Raw genomic sequence first — 17,339 nt, forward strand, 5'->3', positions numbered from 1 at the left:
TGGTGGTGAAGAGAGGACGCCAGCCCCCACCCCAACCCCATGGGGGAGGAATTCTCTCTCCCAGCAGGGGTGGAGGCCCTCCCAGTGAAGAGATGGGGTGTCAGGGCTCGGTAGGTCAAGGTTATGGTGAGGCAGGTGAGGTAGGGTTCTGCCAGGGCCCCGTTAGATCTCATCTGTATCTAAAAATTTAACAGTTCATCAAAGATTGTTTTTGGCATAAATTTTGATTTTTTAAAAATATTGCATTAAAATATTATTTACTTCAAATGTTGATTTGTTAAGCGCCCTCCTAATTCTGTTCTTAAAACGCCAGGGCCTACCAAATAGTGTTTACCCTAGGCCCAGCCTGGGCAGTTGTCAGTCCTTGGTGTAATTCAGGGGAAAATATTTCCACTTTTCTTTGACGTCAATTTTCTCCTCTAAAAAATGGGGAGGTAGGACTCCATGGTTCTGCCGGGCCTTTAAAAAATGTCCTTCTGGTCACCGCCCCCATCTCAGGGTCCCCACTGCCTGGCTTTTTGTAAGCAGCTTTGTTGAGTCAGATCCACACACCATATAGTTCTCCCATTGAAGGCCTGTGAGTCAATGGTTTTTACAATATTCAGAGTTGTGCAACTGCCACCACGTCAATTTCAGAACATTTTCGTCACTTCTAACAAAACCCTGTACCCTTTTAGCTGTCAACCTCCTAACCCCCACCACGACCGACGCCCAGCTCTGAGCAAACACTGATCTATATTTCTAACTATCTAAACTTTCTGTCTCTGGGGATTTGCCTATTCTGGATACGCCGTACAGGTGGAATCGTACAACACGTGGCCTTCTGTGTCTGCCTTCTTCCACTGAGCGTGTTTGCGCCGTTCATCCCCACCCTAGCACACATCAATACTTCGTTCCTTTCTATGACCGAGCCATTGTCTGTTGTGCAGATAACACATTTTGTTTATCCATCATCATGTGATGGACATCTGGGTTGCTTCTACCTCTTGGCTGCTATGAGTAATACTGCTATAAACATCTTTGTGCCAGTAAGTTTTCGTGGGACAAATGTTTTCATTTCTCTTGGGTATGTGTATGCCCAGGAAGGGAACTGCTGACTAGTAGGTGACTGCGAGTTAGCGGTTTGAGGGATCGCCAGACTGTCTCCCACAGAGGTGGCCCCTGGACTTGCTGTGACCGTGGGTCGCTCACCTCTCTGTCTGTGCCTCAGTTTCCCCTCCTGTAAAACAGAAGTAACATCATGGACCTCCAGAAACAGAGGTACGAGAAGGGATGGAAATAAAAATTAAAAAAAAGAAAGAAAGACAAAAGAAAACAGACAAAACCCCCAGGCCGCCTCCTCGTTTTTCTCTGTTTTTTAAATGTTTTTGCACTTTTTTCCTTTTCCTTTTCCTCCCTTCTGTTTTTTGCGTGTTTCCCTTCTGTCTCTTCCTTCCTTTCTCTTTCTTTCTGCTTAAGCGGGGGCTCTTCCGGATTCGGGAGCCAAAGGAGGTGGGGGCGGGACAACGCGCGGGTGGTTAGGGCGGGGGCCGCACGGCGCCAGGCCCCAAGTCTCCCACTTTCCCGGGCCGTGTTCGCACCCCGAGCCCCTCCCCGGCCCCGCGCCGCGCGCTCCCGCCGTGTCCCCCGCGGACACAAAGGTTCCGCCCGGGCTGTCCCGCCGTCCCGCCCCGCCGTCCCCGCCCCGGCCCACGGCCCCATTGGCCGGGCGCTCCTGGGGGCGGGGCCGCGGAGCCCCCCCCCACCGCGGGCCACGCCCCTCCTCGTGGGCCACGCCCCCGCCCCAGCTCGCTCTCGCAGTCGGGGCGAAGCAGCTGGCGGAGCAGAAGCAGTCCCCAGGTAGGGAGCCTTTCCCGGGGGTCCCCAGGAGGGGCGTGGTGAGCGCCCCCGCCCCGACGCCCCGGGAGCCTCAGGGACTGGGCCTGGCCTCCTGTGCCGCCGCCGCCGGCACTCAGCCCCCTAGTGCGAGGTCCCCCAGCTCGGCGGCAGGGGCCCCGGGCTCGGCCCCTAGGAAATGCCCCAGCCGCCGTGGCCTGTTCGGGGAGCGCGGGTTTCTCCTCCCCAGGGGAAGGGGTGGGTGTGGCAGCAGCTGGAGGGATTTGGGGCGGACGTCGGGTGGCACTTCCCGCCTGGCCACCTGTTTTCTGCATGCAGGGAAACCCCCGCCCCGCCCTCCCCACCGCTTTGCCAGCGGGCTGGAGTCTGAATGGGGTGACTTATGGCGCCGGGGGCGCCGCGCGCGGGAAGTGGAGCCGACCCCCACCCCGCCACCCCCGGCCTGGCCCTGCCAGTGTGGGCTCGGCGGCGGGACGGTCGCCAGGCCTGGCGGGGGAGCAGGGCGGGGCGGGGGGGGGGGACCGTCCTGGCGCCGCGCGATTAGCCGCATGGGGTGGGGGAGGAGCCGCGGGGCGCGCTCGCTGCGGGTATTCGCGCCCCGATGGGGGGGCGGGCGGAGGAGAAAAACTTCATCCGCGCCCACAGGTTCCCTCCCCGCGGGCTGCGCCGACAGCCCAGGTTTGCAGGCCGCGAATGCAACATTTTTTGATTTTTAAAAAGGAAGCCTCTGGCCGCACAGCTTTTCTGGGGTTGGAGTGGCTGTGTGTGCTGGGGAAAGGGGCCTCCATGCTCACAGGTTAGGGTGTCTCACTGCAAAATAGGAGGCCTCTCAGAGCCTCAGTTTCCCCATCTGCAGATTGGAGGTATAACTTTTCCCAGTATAAAGCCCGGGGGGGGGGGCGTGAGAACAAAAGGAGGTGGCTAACCCAGTGCCAGGAGAAACGTGAGCTAGTATTAATATTTTTTTAACTTGCTATTTTGATACTTCTCAGTCCCTTTGTGCCCAGGCTGCGAGGTTAATGTATTTGCCACTCCAGAGCCAGAGAGAACATGTGAAAACAATGGGTTCAAATCAACCCCTGGCTTCAGATCCTCCATTGATGTCCCCATTGTCATCAAGTCCCAGACTTTTCAACAGGGCTTCCTGTTGTCTTCCCCCACATTCTTCTCCACCCGCGATCTGCCCCTGCAGGGCCCTCTGCCGGGAGTGACTCCCCACCCTTGAAGTGATTCTATCAGACTCAGCTCAGCCCTCCCGGGGTCTGGGCCGGGGCCTCCTCCCTCTACTCCCAGGGCGGCTGGTCTGTTCCCCTCCCCCACTGGGGGCTCCCCCCGTAGCCCTTCCTGGGCAAGAACCGAGTCTCGCATCTGGGCTGGGAATTGATGCTTTTGGGTCCAGTGAGCTGAGAAAGGCCATTGGGGGGTGGGGTGGTTCTGGGGTGGGATGACGGGTGCCCTCGGGAGGGGAACGGTCTTTGTCCTGCGAAGTGGCAGAGTCAGGACATTTGGTTTGTGTCCCATCAGCATGGGCAGGAATGGGAGGGAAGGATTATTTCAGATGGCCCCATGCCTGGCAGTTCCACGATCTGCCGCACAAGTATTGTTGGCTGAGCCCACCGCGTGCTTGGCATTGTAGCTGGCACCGTCTACACCCGCGGCCCCTCTCCCTTTTGTCAGATGAGGAAACAGGCCTGGAGTGGTGAGGTCCCTGGCCGGGGGGTCACAGAGGGAGTGGAGAGCAGAGTCGGGCGGGAAACTCGAGTGTGACGATTCTGTAGGAACGACTGAATAGGGGGACAGAGCAGGTCCTTGTTAAGAGCGCGGGCTCGGGCTCCGGGCTCTCCACCTGGGGGCTGGGGTGGGCGCGGGGTCCCAGGCGTCGTGGTGGTGGGTGATTGCCTCTCCGCTGCTGGGCGCGGCTGTCCCGGAGTGCTGGGAGTGCTCAAGCGGCGGTGGCCCCCTCCCCCTCGGTGCCTGCTACGCTGGTGCTCGGGTTTCCGGCCTCTTCCCAGCAATCCGGGGCCCCGGGGCAGAGCTGTTCCAGGCGGGCTAGGGTGGGGAGCTCCGGCCTGGCTGCCCCCGCCCCCCCCCCCCCCCCCCCCCCCGCTCTCCCTCCCTCTTCCCCTACCCCGCTCCCCTCCCACCACCCTCTCGGGACCGCTCTCCCCGGAACAATGGAGGGGAATGTGGCGAGGCCCATCGCATGCTGCTTCAACCTCTGGCTCGTTCTCGGCCTCTGTCGCTTGCAGGGACCCGGCCTCTGTCGCTTGCAGGGACCCGTCTGTCCGGGCTCAGCTGACCCACCTCAGCCCACATGCCTTCGGTTCTGCCAGCCTGGGGCTCAGCTGGGCTGGGGTGCCGGGTGGCCATGGGGTGGGACAGCGTCTCTGCCTCAGTTTACAGAGCAGAACCCAGGTGCACTAGGGTAACTTTGTGATTCTTCTAGAGCCTCCCCCATCCACCCCCTGCCCAGTTTCCCTCCCACCCTCTTGCACCGGTGAGCCCGGGGCTGGCAGGTGCCTCGCTGGGAGCTCCTGAGAAACACAGAATCTCAGGCCCCAGCCCGACCTGCTCAATCACAGTCTGCATGTGAACAGGGTTCCCAGAGATTGCTAATGGCACTAAAGGTGCAGAAGCTGTGCTGTAGTTTCCGCACCTGTAGGATGGGGATGATAAACGTGCCTGGGGGGGTTGACACAAAGCCTGAGTGCCCAGCAGAGCCCAACACAGACACCTGTGGCAGGTGGGTATCAGGCGAGTAGAGGTCGCACGTCCCTGTCCTCCCCTCCGGGGCTGGTCCTCTGCAGCCTGCCCTGTCCCCTTCCCTCAGTGTGGAGCTGTCCCAGCACCACGCCCAGCCCTGGCCTTCCCCAGCCAGAAACCCATGGAGGGCTCAAGACACCCCCATTTTGTGCCCCCCACGGCCCTCCACCTTCAAGGAAGGGTCAGAAGCTACCAAATATGAGCCTCTTGAAATGAACTCCTCTTGCTAAGGTGTGTAAATGGCCAATGGCACTGCTAAAGCCCCTCCGTGGAGTGAGCACCTGGCTGTGGCTTAGGGGACACACCCTTGATGCCCTGGTGGGCTCGCAGGCCAGGAGGGCGGGAGAGGGTGGGTCAGCTGAGCCTGGACAGAGGGGTCCCTGGAGGTTGACGCAAGGGCTCTGCATGTTGGGTGCTAAGTCCCCAGGTAGGGGGACGAGCTAAGGACAGGTGGCAAGCCCACAGCCTTGTGCCTGCGGAACTCTTGGAGCCTTCCAGGAGCTGCAGAGCTATGGAAAATTCCCAGGCTATTTTGGGCTGAGGCCCCCTTCTTAGACTGAAGGCCCTGCTGACACACCCGTCCCCAGGGGCTGTCAGGGTGGGAGTGGCTTCCTGCCTCCCCTGGCCTGGACCCCCTCCCTTGGCCTGGCACTCAGCAAAAGGGGGAGCGTGGGGGTTGGGAGGATGCACATGGCCAGCTACTCACCTTCTGGGGCCACCTGCTTTGTATGTGCAGCCCCTCCCCATCCCTGTCCCCCACTAGCTTTCCCCCCCTGGCATTTCCACTGTCTGACACTCAGTATTTCACCAGTTTTTTATTAGCTGGGTGACCCTGGGTCAGGTACTTGACACTTTGTGTCTTGGTTTGCCCATCAGTGAAATGGGGATGAAAGGAGCCCAGATGTGTGAAGTCTGGCTCTGGGAACAGGAGGCTGCATTTGTCAAGGTCCTCTGGTGCCAGTGCAGGCCCCCAGCCACTGGCACCCAGCGTAGTCCCCCCACCCCATCCACAGGTGTGCGCATGCACAGACAGCAGCAACATGCACGTGTGTGGTTTCAGATGCACTCACAGACGCACCTCACACACACACACAGAGGAGCACACACCTGCATACACGTGCACACACAGATACCCCACACATGTACACACGTGTGCATACACACACTTACTTGCATGTGCACACACAACGCAGCCATCATGACATGCTGCCTTAGGTGTGACATTTGGTCTGAGTTGGTGGCAGGCCAGAGGCCCATCTCGGGTCTGGCCCAGAGCCTCCTGACAGCCTTAGCTTCTGCTTGCAGCCACCCCGACCTGCCCCAAGTGTGGAGAGTTGAAGGCTGGTCACAGGATGGGCCCTGCCTTCTCCAGGGGACACTCCAGGGCCATGCCTAGCGTTGCTAGGAGTCATCTCTAGCTGGGGCTGGGCTGTGCTGGCGGGTGGGGCTGGGGCTGGGGCTGGGGCTGCTATGTGCCCCATCCTTGTGTGTGGGGGGGGGCGTGGGGGAGGAGAGATGCGGCAGGGCTCAGAGCCAGCTACTGGGTGCCTGGCCACCCACCCCCCAGCTGTTTTCTGTACAGCTGGACTCTGACCCACCCCTCCCCCACACCAAGGCCATTCACTGCTCCACTCTGCACGGGCTGGTGGTGACGAGGCTGGCCCTCGGCCAGGCCTGCTGTGACCGCCCCAGCTGCTCCCCAGCCCAGATGGCCATGGGAGGCTGGCTGGGTGGTGGTTAAGGCTCCTGGGTCTCCCAGGTGGCACTGCTCCCGCCCCCAGTCACTTGTGCTCTCTGTGCCTCAGTTTCCTCCACCGTCTGGTGAGCATGAGTGTAGCCATGTCCTGCTGCCCTGCTCAAGGTGCTTAGCACATACCAAGTGCACAGCGGATGACAGCCAAGGCTTTGGGCTCTAATGCTGGTTAAGAAGGAACCTTTGGGTCATTCCCTGGACCATCCCTGAGACCCTGCTCTGTGCCAGCCCCTGTGCTGGGTGGGCCCTTGGGATGTAGAGGGACCCCGTGCTGCCCTCGGGCTACTCACCCCTGAAGGCCATGGGCTTCCACTGGCATCTCTGAGGGACCGGGTGTATTTGGTGAGTTGAGGGGCTGGAGTGGAGGAAGAAGGGGGCCCCCATTTTGAGCCTGCCTCATGAACGCAGGGGAGGTGGGCACAGTCAGGGGTGTGCGGACAGACAGGGAGGCAAATGCATGTGAGAAAAGAAAGACACACGTGATGATGATGCACAGTTCTTGAGCTGCCTCCTTCCTACCTCATCTCCTGCCTCCCAGCCCTCCGGCCCCCCCCCCCACAGTCTCTTTGCTGGCCAACCCCAGGGCCTTTGCACAGCCTCCCTCTACTTTTCAAATGGTTGACTCTTTCTCACGGTTCAGGGCCCAGCTGGCACCTTTGCTAGAGCAGCACCCCACCCTGCTACTTCTTATCTCCCCTGCCATTTCTTAAGGGCCCTTTTGGCAATCTGGAATGACCTTTTTTTTATTTTTTTATTGAGACAGGGTCTCGCTCTGTTACCCAGGCCGGAGTGTAGTGTTGCGATCATTGCCCTGGAACCCCTGGGCTCCAGTGGTCCTCCCACCTCAACCTCCTGAGTAGCTGGGACCACAGGCACGCGCCACCACGCCCAGCCTATAATGATCTTCTTTATATATTTATTTGCCTGTCTATTCTCTGGCTTCAAGCTCGGCCCTGCGTCCCCAGTACCACGAACAGGGCCTGGTACTGGGCACATACCTGTTGAGTGACTTTATGATAACAATTATAACAACAGCCATAGCCGACAGGCACACCCCCAGAGCAGGGCAGGAAACCCAGGGTGGATGGTATGCCCAGGACTCAGTGTGTACTATTTCCTTTCAACTTCATCATGATGGTGCGAAGTGGGGACTGTTAAAAATCCTATTTTCCACATGCAGAACCGAGGCCCAGAGAGGTTAAATAACTGGCCCAAGATCACACAGCTGTCAGATGGTGGGAGTTGAAGTCAGATGTGCCTGACTCCAGGAGAAAGGGAAGGGGACTCGGGTAGAAGAGGAGAGGGCAGTGCCCTGTCTCACCCGGTTGTCACCAGCTGCCATGGTCCCTCCTGCTGGCCTGGGAGGCCTGGGCGGGGCCCTTCCCTGTCTGGCCTGGCCGCCTTCCCAGAACCCCGGTCCTTGGAACATTCCAGGACTCTATGACCTGTGCTGGTGGGTCACGCTGGAGCCCTGGCCCCCAGGCGAGCAGTCAGGGCCTTTATGAGCTGGGGGCTCCCTGGCCTCGCGGTCCTCCCTGGCCGCGGCTACAGCTGAGAACGAGGGTCGGGAGGTAGCTATGTCCTTTGCTCCGGAAGGCCAGCCAGTCACCTCCCTTCCCAGGTGGACAGAACCGTCCTGACAGGGGAGTGTGGGGGCGCGCGGAGGGAGAGGTTTTGTCCGTCTGGAGGAGGCGTCGGCCTGGCTCTTGGGTGGTCAGGGCTGGCGGCAGAGGCGGCCCTGAGGCGGCCCTGCTGGGTGCTGGAGGTGGAGGATGCCTAGGAATGAGGGAATCGGGGAGCAGTGGGGGGCTCAGGGATGCCAGAGCTTCCAGTTCTGTTCAAGAAGAGCTGGAAACTTAGATTTTGAGGCAAATTCTTGGGATGTTTAAAAGATAGTTCATATTTTGACTTTGAAAGCCCCAGGGGAGCTGGATCAACTCCCCTTCCCCAGTCCGCTTCTGTCCCCCTGGCTGTGTGAACTTGGGTGACCTCCTGAGTCCAGGCCCCTCCCGGCCCAGCCGGCAGAGCCTCGTCCTCGGCCTCCATCGCCCACCCAGCCGCCCCACTTTGCAGATGCGGAAACTGAGCCCAGAGAGGGAAAGGACTTGCCCGAGGGCCTTTGCCTCCGGCTGTTGCTCTTTCCCTACGAGGCGGCTGTGTTAGAGCCGACACCTTCCTGTTCCACGTTGGGTGTTCGTTGTGGACAGCGCGGTGTCCTGCTCTTGCAGAATTGCCAAAAGCAAGGCAGCAGCTAGGGCGCGCCTCCCTGCAGCCCTGGGTCTCCCCCGAGTTCTGGTGCCCGGTAGGGGTCACCGAGGGAATCTGATTTCATAACAGCAACCAGTGAGCCTGGCTGGGTGGAAGTTCACCTCGAGGGCCTGGATCTGTGGACCCGGCCTAGTGGCTGCAGCCTTCAAACCCCACCTCCTTTGGGTCCTTCTGGCTGGCCCACGGGAGAAAGACTTGTGACAGCCCTTCGGGGATCCAGACTGGGGGTTGGAGCTCTTTCGGTGTGTGTTCCAGGGTTTCCTGGAGGTAGACGCTGTGTGTGGTTCGTGTTTCTGCCCCCCACCTCCCCCCGCCCTCCCTGTGGTGTCTGGCGCAGAGCAGGGCCGGGGAGGGTTTGGGGGGGTGGTGGGGGCTGGGCGCAGGTGGCTGAAGCCTCCGCCTGCTCTCCCGGCCCGCCCCCTCCCTCTCACAAGTGTTCACCAACTGTCCCACGTGTGCCAGGGTCTGTACCTTGCACTGGGGACATAGAGGGGACCTGTGCCATCCTGGTTAGGGATGACTTGGCAGTTTGGTGCAGAGTTGTGATCAGGGGAGACCCACGGCTGCTGCAAGTGCCCAGAGAAGGCACCTGACCCAGCCGGGCATGTTCCCGGCAAGGTGACCTCCTCGATGACGGAGTCTCAAGGAATGTGTCCCAGGTGGAGGACTCAGACCTAGAAGTGCAGACGCATCGGGCCCGTGCCTTGTAAGGCGTGAGCCTCTGAGAGCCCCTCCTCTCTCTCCAGGTCAGCCATGTCATCTGAGCCTCCCCCACCGCTGCAGCCCCCCACCCAGGAGGCTTCGGTTGGGCTGCTGGACACCCCCCAGACCCACGAGCGCTCTCCGTCCCCTCTGCGGGGCAACGTGGTCCCGAGCCCACTGCCCACTCGCCGGACAAGGACCTTCTCAGCGTGAGTCTGGGGCTGGCTGGGGACGCTGTCTGAGATGGTTGCCTGCCGGAGGCCAGAGAGTCACTGTGTCTCTCACCATCTCTGGTTCCGTGTCCCTGGCTGTCACATAGGGGGACTTGGGGCTGGGGTGAGGGCTGAGGGTGAGAAACTGGGAAAGCGCCTTGGCCCCCGAGAGCCTGTTCCGAGCTGGGAGTGGCAATGAGTGGGAAATGGCTGCGGTCTTAAAATCACTGGGCTTTAACCACACATAAGCCTCTTCCGCCGTGAGACCTTGGTTTCCTCAGCTGTAAAACTGGGACAGGATCAGGGTGGCCACGGGGCTGCAGAGGACCCACATGGTGCAGATCTCAGACCCAGTGTGTGGAGGCGGCTGCTGTTGTTAATAATTGACAATTAGTCTCTAGGGCCGGGCGCGGTGGCTCACGCCTGTAATCCTAGCATCTGGGAAGCCAAGGCAGGAGGATCGCTCGAGCTCAGGAGTTTGAGACCAGCCTGAGCAAGAGCGAGACCCCCGTCTCTACTAAAAATAGAAAAATTAGCCAGATGTGGTGGTATGTACCTGTAGTCCCAGCTACTCGGGAGGCTGAGGCAGGAGGATCCCTTGAGCCCAGGAGTTGGAGGCTGCAGTGAGCTATGATGACACCACTTCACTCTAGCCTGGGCGATAGAGCAAGACTCTGTCTCAAAAACAAACAAATAAACAAACAAACAAACAAAAACCCCCAAAACCCGATTAGTCTCTGGAAGGATGCTCAGAGATCTTTTAGTTCAACTCCCTATTTCCAAGTGGGGAAACAGGCCTGAGAAAATTTGCCAGGGTCATCTAGAGAGTCATTCTTACCAGAGGCTGTGTGAATGGCTCCTGGAGTTGTGCAGTGCACAACCTGTATGGCTATAGTGGGGCCCTGGCCAGGACTCCCCGAGGCACAGCTATAGGCAGGGGCTAGGATGAGTTGGATGTGCCCCAGATGAGCGAGTGGGTGTCCTGGTGGGCTGATGGGGGCCCCTCACACTTCTCCTTCTCTATCAGGACGGTGCGGGCTTCACAGGGCCCCGTCTACAAAGGAGTCTGCAAATGCTTCTGCCGATCCAAGGGCCATGGCTTCATCACCCCAGCTGATGGCGGCCCCGACATCTTCCTGCACATCTCCGAGTGAGTCAGTGGCAAGTCTGGGCGGTCAGGCGGGGGCGGGTGCTGCCCTGGCCCCGTGGAGGTGGGGACAGTGTGTGCCTCTTACGGGCGCTGGGTATGAGCATTTGTGGTTGTGGGGTGAGACTGCACCTGGATGTGTCAGGGGGTGCGGGAGGCTGCAGGCGACACTCCATGTGTGATTGTGACTGCGTCTTTGGGAATGGTTGTGTCAGGTTTCGTGTGTGTGCTTCTCCATGGATGCCTAGGGGTATCTGGCCGTGCTTGTTGGGGACAGGGTGGTGGCAGCTGTGCATGGTGTGTGCGTGTGAGAGAGAGTCGAGCACTGCTGGGGTGAGTCTGAGCACCCGTATATATCTGGCCAGTGGGAAGGACGCTCCTGTGAATTGGGGGAGCCATGATTGGCCTGGGGCCTGGCTTCCTGCCCTGCTTTGGGGGAAGTGCCTGGTGAGGCTGGGGGCTGCCCAGCGCCTTTGCTGCAGGAAGGAAGTTTGGGGTGGGACCCCTTCTCCTGACACTCGATCTTGACGTCCTTCCTTCCTGAGTGTCTGGAAGCCCTCGGGGAGCCCTGGGCGGGGCCCACACTTGCTAGGCCTTGGAGCTTCACCTTTGAGCTTCTGGGCAGCCTTTAGGTATTCCAGGACCCTTAATCTGGCACTTTACCCCCACCCCCTTGTTTGGCCTAAGCACCCCCCAATCTTTCATTTGAGGCAGTGGCAGACCTGGCAGACAGAAACCACGCTTTTGAAAGTAGGGTCCTGTTGCACAACGTCTGCTGGGCCGCCCTTTCCCCCACATCCTTACTTATCAGATCTGCTGAAGGCCCCCTGCACAGCACGGGCATGAGAAAGATGCCAAAGCGATGTGTCGTGTGTACGTATGAACGCATACATGGGTGTGTAAATGTATTTCCACACAGCCTCTTTCCAGAAAGAATTAGTAGTGGTTTACAGTCAGTTCATAAGGGAAGCTTGGTTGCAGGTAAGGAAGTTGGAGATACTGTGATGTCTGTGATGTTCTGCTGCCAGAAGTGGGCTGGAAATGGATTCCTGAGCTTCCTGGTGACCAAATCAAAGAGGGAAACACTGTTCACTGAGTGATTCTCCAGTCAAACCAGTTCTTAGGGGAGCTGGCTAGCCCTGGCCTTCAGGGTGTGAAGGGGCATTTCTTCCTGGGGTCTCATAAAGGGAACATCAAGATGCCAATGTCACTGTGAAATAGTGACTCATGTCCCCTACAAAGTAAGGGAACCTTCCTGGGGGTGCTCACAAGGGAGAGGACCCCCCCCCAGGAGAACTAGCTTTAAGCACAAAAGGAACTTTCTTAAAGGCTCACCGGGTATCTGGGGGATATGAGAGCAGACACAGCTCAGTTTTGGGGACCCCTGGTACCAGGGGCCGCTGTGCTGAGGAACTCAGGAAACCCTTGCCCGGGCCATCTCTCAACTCCGATTCTAGAGACGACGGCCTCGTCTCTCTGGCTCAGACTGGCTGTCCTTGCTCTTCTGTCCACAAGTGCAGGCTCTCACGTTCAGTGTCACAGCATGACCACCCACAGGTGGCTGAGCTGTGTCTTGTAGTCCCAGCATCAAAAGTCCCCGGGGAGGAGCTGATTGGGTCAGGGTCTGCTTGGCCAGGACGCGGGGCAGTGTGGTGGCTCCCTCTGGTGGAAGGGCAGGAGGACAGTTCCAGGTGGTCAGTGAGACAGGTGCCCGCTCTGGTGGCCCTCTGACCAGAAGGGTGCTGGCGTCTTGGGTGTGGGCACTGATGGCTTTCTTCGTACTCCTGTAGCGTGGAAGGGGAGTATGTCCCGGTGGAAGGCGACGAGGTCACCTTTAAGATGTGTTCCATCCCGCCCAAGAACGAGAAGCTGCAGGCTGTGGAGGTGGTCATCACCCACCTGGCGCCGGGCACGAAGCATGAGACCTGGTCCGGACACGTCATCAGCTCCTAGGGGACGCTGGAAGCACCCCTTCTCCTGGGCTTGTGGGAGACTTTGGGGGGAGGAGGCGGCAGGACCACACTGGAGATGACATTCTAGCACACGAGATGGGGCTTCAAGGGGGGGCACAGTCCTTTTCAAGCACCTCCTGGAGAAAGGGGGGGCAGGCACGGGGGTGCTCTCGGCCACCAGCACAGCCTCTGACCATTGCAACAACCTCTCGCCATCTGAAAAGCATTAAAAGCATTTTGAAAGGAGAGGCGCCGGCCAGTGGCTGAGTGGAGGGGCCCGGCCCAGCCCAGGGCGTGGGTGGGAGGTGGTGTGTCCCCAGCCGCCCAGAGAAGCGGGCACAGACCGCAGAGTCCCTCTTCCCGCTGGAGTTGGAGACCCCAACTCCCCAGATCCGGCCCCCTGGGGATGACATGGCCCCTGTGTGACCTCCCCAGGGTGGATTTCCACCTGAGTGCCCCTCTTGTGTGTCTCCTGCACCCTGGCCCGAGCAGTCTTCTCATTCTTCATTAGTTCTAGGGGAGCTGGCTTTAGGGGAGATGGGGTGGGGTCTTTGGATTGGAAGGATTTTCTCTTTTGGTGCCTTTGCCTGTCTGGGGAAGACACGTTGCCCGGCAGCCCTGACCCTTGGGCGTTGTGGTCTGGGGTGCTGGGAGGCTGCACCCCAGCTCCTTACAGCCCGATCTGACCCTCTGTCTGCTGGTGGAGTGACCACCCGGCACCCATTTCACAGCCTCTGTCATGAAGGTGGGGGTTGGGGGAAGATGGCTGTTGCTAGCAGAAGGGCTCGTGCAGAAGGGAGGGTCTTTGTTCAAAACAAACTTCTCTGGCTCCATCCCGGAAGAGAGTAGGTAGCGGGCTTCCCGACAGCCTTTGCTAAAGTCAAACGCTGAAGGAGAAATACACCCTTGGTGAGGGGGTTTTCTTTAATACTGCTGTTAAGAAATGCTTAGGGATTTTTCCCCCTCCTGCCTCATTTTTGATAACTTAAAGCTCTCACCCAGAACCAGCTCTGTGTGCACTTTGCTGCTGACATTGCAAACTTTGTAGGTGTTGCCAGTCAACAAATCCTTAGGATTTTATTTGCTGTGGGTTTTGGTTTGGCTTGAGTTGTGATTTAAAAGTAGAAATAGCTGGGTAATGTGTGTTGAAATATATGGCCCCCATGTAGTCAAGAATCCTCTCCTCAATGCAGGCGGCAAAGCTTTTGAAACGGTGGCTTTTGGGCAGAGAACAGCGGGCTCTGGCGGCTTCGTCAGCGCTCTTAACCCCGTGGACGTGCTCCTCCTCCTGCCTAGGAGCTGCTTCCTCTGGGAGCGGGTGGAAGGGAGTTGTTTTAAAACAGGCAAGTAAGTGAGTTGGTTGCGTGTGTGCACCGAAACGCACGAGCCACGCACAAGCTGTTGCCTGTGCACTTGAGTAGCGCGATCGCTTTTCCTGGCCTGTAGCGCGCCTGGGAGTCCTCTCCACCTCCCGACTCCACCGTGGCTGGGTCAAAGGTGGCCTTTTTCCCTCCAGCCTTGGCTTGTTCCCCAGATGGCTCCCCGGAGGCCTCTCTATTGGGTACAGACCACACTTCCAAAGCCACTTCTGCCAAGAGTTCTCCTGGGGCTGAGAACCTTGTCTCGCTCCCCCAGTCTCTGCGGCTGTGTCCCAGTCTTGGGGCTGTCACAGCTCGCCGTGACCCCACGTGCTGGTGCCCCGGCAGGCTCTGGCCGGTGAGCTTGGGAGTTGCATTCTGCGGTTCAGAGGTGACCTTTGGATTCTCTCGCTGGGGAGAACCCTTTGTGAACGGCTCTTGCTCTGTCCTCTCTGTGTGGCCACATCTTTTCCAATCGATGAGTATTCTAGAACTGCAGGCTGTTAGAGCCGGAAGGGACACGGACTCTCCACTGACAGATGGGGAAGCTCCTGGAGGCTCTGGGAGGGACATGGGGTGTTGGTGACCAAGCTGGAAGTAGAATCCAGCATTCCCAAATCCGGGTCTTTCCTCCCGCCAGCCACGTTTCTCTCAATAAAGTTTGGTTTTGTGCAAGGTGTGTGTGTGTGTTGCTGTGGAGGCCAGCTGGCCCAGGAGCGTTCCCTTTAAGCCGGCAGGTGACGGTGTCTCCCCCAAACGAGGCTGACACATTCCACTTTGCTGTCTGGTTTTATTTTGGGGGGCAGTGAACAAGATGGGGTCAGTTTTTTCCTTACTCATCGTTGTCTAGCATAGGAAGGTTCAGCGGTAGAACGTGGCTGCGTGGCGTTTACCGGCTCAGCTGTGGCTAAGTGCCCTGTGAAACATTTAGGATGTGGCGGGAGCGTGGGAGGGGAGGGTCTCCGCGGCGCGTTCCTGCCCGGGCAGTAGATGAGAGCTCACCGTGCTCAGGTGAGGCTGCCCCCACCCCAGGGTCCAGGTGCTGGCACGAAGGTGCCAGGATGGATGTCTCTTGTAAGTGCCGCAGCAGGGGTGCTCGCCAGCACTTGGGGTAGGGACAGTGGGCCGATGGAGCAGCAGGAGCCATGGCCCGGGCGGTTTGGGGGCAAGAGAGCCTCCGTCCTTCGTGTCCAGGGCAGTAGTAGGGGGGGTCGGGGCGGTGCAGGGGACTGGGGTGACTAGGACCAGCAGTCTGCTCTGGGAGGGACTTTGTGGCCTGCTGGGAAGGCTTTGCCCGAGGAAGGTAGTGATTTTTGATGGTGCAGATGGACACATGTGTTGTTAATAATATGATGGTTTTCAGAGCGTTTGGGGAAAAACTATAACCAGCCCATCAAACCCGTTTAGGGAGAGGCCAAAGCAGGCGCTTTGCTGGAAGCAGTGAGATGTGCTGACTTGCTCCGCTGAGTGCTGCGCAGGTGGCGTGAGCAAGGGCGTGGCGCAAGCCGAGGGCGGCCCGGAACGTTTGGGGAACCAGCGTGGGTGAAGGAGGTGGGATGAGTTCTAGGACTTGACTGTGGGGGGCTGTGGAGGGCAGAGTGGAGGCAGGAGGCAGCCTGGAGGCCTGGCCGTCTCTCCTTGGGGCGAGGGTTAGAGGCACCCGGCCTGGGCTGAGGTGGCCGGGATCCAGGGGTGGGGAGGAAGAAGAGGAAAGAGGAAGTGATTCAAAGCCACACACGCCTGGATTACGGCAACATCTGCCCAACTCGTTCCTCTCCTCTCCCGGCCCCTCTGCTCACTCCCCGCCCAGTAGCTGGAGAGACCTTCCCAAGTGGGCAGATCCCCAGTCCCCCCACCCCTCCCCCCACCCAGTGCAAGCTCCTTGCTGGGCCGGCCCCTGCCCTCCACTCACCAGCTGCTCAGGTTCAACCTGGGCCTTTCCCCGGAGGCTTCTTAAACCCTGGGTGGCCTTGAGTCCAGGGTTAGCTTCTGTAGTGCCTGGGAGGGCGGCAGCTCTCTTAACAGTGCCAGGCCGGCCTGGGCGCAGCCGCTGTGCTCGGCTGTGGCTCTGCACCACCCACTGCATTCAGATTTCCTGAGATGGTGTCTTCATCCTGCCAACTCCCTGAGGCCGAGGGAATGACTGTACCTCTGGGTGGCAGGTCGGGGCGGTTCACACACACTGTTCAAAGTGCTTCACAGAAATTCACTTGTTTCATTCCATATGTGGTCAGGACCACCCCATCTGACAGACGAGCAAATGGAAGCCCAGATGAACTTGGCCCGGGTCACACAGCCACTCTGCGGCACAACTAGGCTTTGAGCCATGGCCACCAGCCCTAACCTGCCACATGCAGCACCTGCCACCCTGGTAAGGGCTGTGTGCGTGTCATCGAGCCATTGTCACCTTATGTAACCAGGACGGTGCCTCCGAAGCTGGACTGTGGCAATGGGATGACAAGATGGAAGGAGAGGGAGGAAATTCTTTTTTTCCTTTTTTTTTGAGATGGAGTCTCACTCTGTTGCCCGGGCTACAGTGCCATGGCTTCAGCCTAGCTCACAGCAACCTCAAACTCCTGGGCTCAAGCAATCCTCCTGCCTCAGCCTCCCGAGTAGCTGGGACTACGGGCATGCACCACCGTGCCTGGCTAGTTTTTTCTATATATTTTTAGTTGGCCAGCTAATTTCTTTCTATTTTTAGTAGAGACGGGGGTCTCGCTCTTGCTCAGGCTGGTATCGAACTCCTGACCTCAAGCGATCCACCCGCCTCGGCCTCCCAGAGTGCTAGGATTACAGGTGTGAGCCATCGTGCCCGGCCTTTTTCTTTTCCTTTTTTAAAAATGACTCATGTTTCTTTTCTTTTTTTTGAGACAGAGTCTCACTCTGTTGCCCGGGCTACAGTGCCATGGCATCAGCCTAGCTCACAGCACCTCAAACTCCTGGGCTCAAGCAATCCTCCTGCCTCAGCCTCCCAGGTAGCTGGGACTACAGGCATGTACCACCATGCCTGGCTAATTTTTCTATATATTTTTAGCTGTCCATATAATTTCTTTCCATTTTTAGTAGAGACGGGGTCTCGCTCTTGCTCAGGCTGGTATTGAACTCCTGACTTCAAGTGATCCACCCGCCTCGGCCTCTCAGAGTGCTAGGATTATAGGTGTGAGCCACCGCGCCCGGCCTTTTTTTCCTTTTTTTAAATGACTCATGTTTCTTTCTAATGAATTGACCATTACAGTTCCAAAGTTCTGAAATGGCCAACAGACCATAGGGAGAGAATTCTTTAGGCTCCTGCTTGAAACCAACGGCTTCAGCAAACTGCTGGCTTTGGTTCAGGGCCAAAAACAGGGA

General features: G+C 58.6%; 1 protein-coding gene and 1 non-coding gene across 11 annotated transcripts; one reads left to right on the plus strand and one right to left on the minus strand.

Annotated features, from left to right (window-relative positions):
* The first annotated feature begins 1,009 nt into the window (after positions 1-1,009).
* CARHSP1 (calcium regulated heat stable protein 1) lies at positions 1,010-14,687 on the plus strand. 10 transcript variants are annotated; one of them, XM_069486952.1, is made up of 4 exons: positions 1,010-1,028; positions 9,367-9,531; positions 10,562-10,684; positions 12,472-14,687. In XM_069486952.1, exons 2-4 carry the CDS (start codon positions 9,374-9,376, stop codon positions 12,632-12,634), a joined length of 444 nt encoding a protein of 147 aa, XP_069343053.1. In that variant the 5' UTR covers positions 1,010-1,028; positions 9,367-9,373; the 3' UTR covers positions 12,635-14,687. The 10 variants fall into 10 exon arrangements, with proteins under 10 accessions (XP_069343053.1, XP_069343051.1, XP_069343055.1 ...); XM_069486950.1 differs by lacking the exon at positions 1,010-1,028 and adding an exon at positions 1,799-1,839; XM_069486954.1 differs by lacking the exon at positions 1,010-1,028 and adding an exon at positions 2,507-2,514.
* A 2,506-nt stretch (positions 14,688-17,193) lies between these two features.
* LOC138394945 (small nucleolar RNA SNORA2/SNORA34 family) lies at positions 17,194-17,330 on the minus strand. The gene has a single exon (XR_011235453.1). It is a non-coding gene; the product is annotated as a small nucleolar RNA SNORA2/SNORA34 family (small nucleolar RNA).
* Between the last annotated feature and the right edge of the window lie 9 nt (positions 17,331-17,339).

Source organism: Eulemur rufifrons, chromosome 14, assembly GCF_041146395.1.
Source record: "Eulemur rufifrons isolate Redbay chromosome 14, OSU_ERuf_1, whole genome shotgun sequence".
Taxonomy (NCBI): Eukaryota; Metazoa; Chordata; class Mammalia; order Primates; family Lemuridae; genus Eulemur; species Eulemur rufifrons.

Excerpts from the sequence above, each read along its gene's own strand:
- CARHSP1 (XM_069486946.1), top strand. The coding sequence starts at position 7,930 with ATGTCCTTTGCTCCGGAAGGCCAGCCAGTCACCTCCCTTCCCAG. Across the intron at positions 9,532-10,561 it reads CGGACAAGGACCTTCTCAGC|GACGGTGCGGGCTTCACAGG; the intron begins GTGAGTCTGGGG and ends CTTCTCTATCAG. Across the intron at positions 10,685-12,471 it reads ATCTTCCTGCACATCTCCGA|CGTGGAAGGGGAGTATGTCC; the intron begins GTGAGTCAGTGG and ends GTACTCCTGTAG.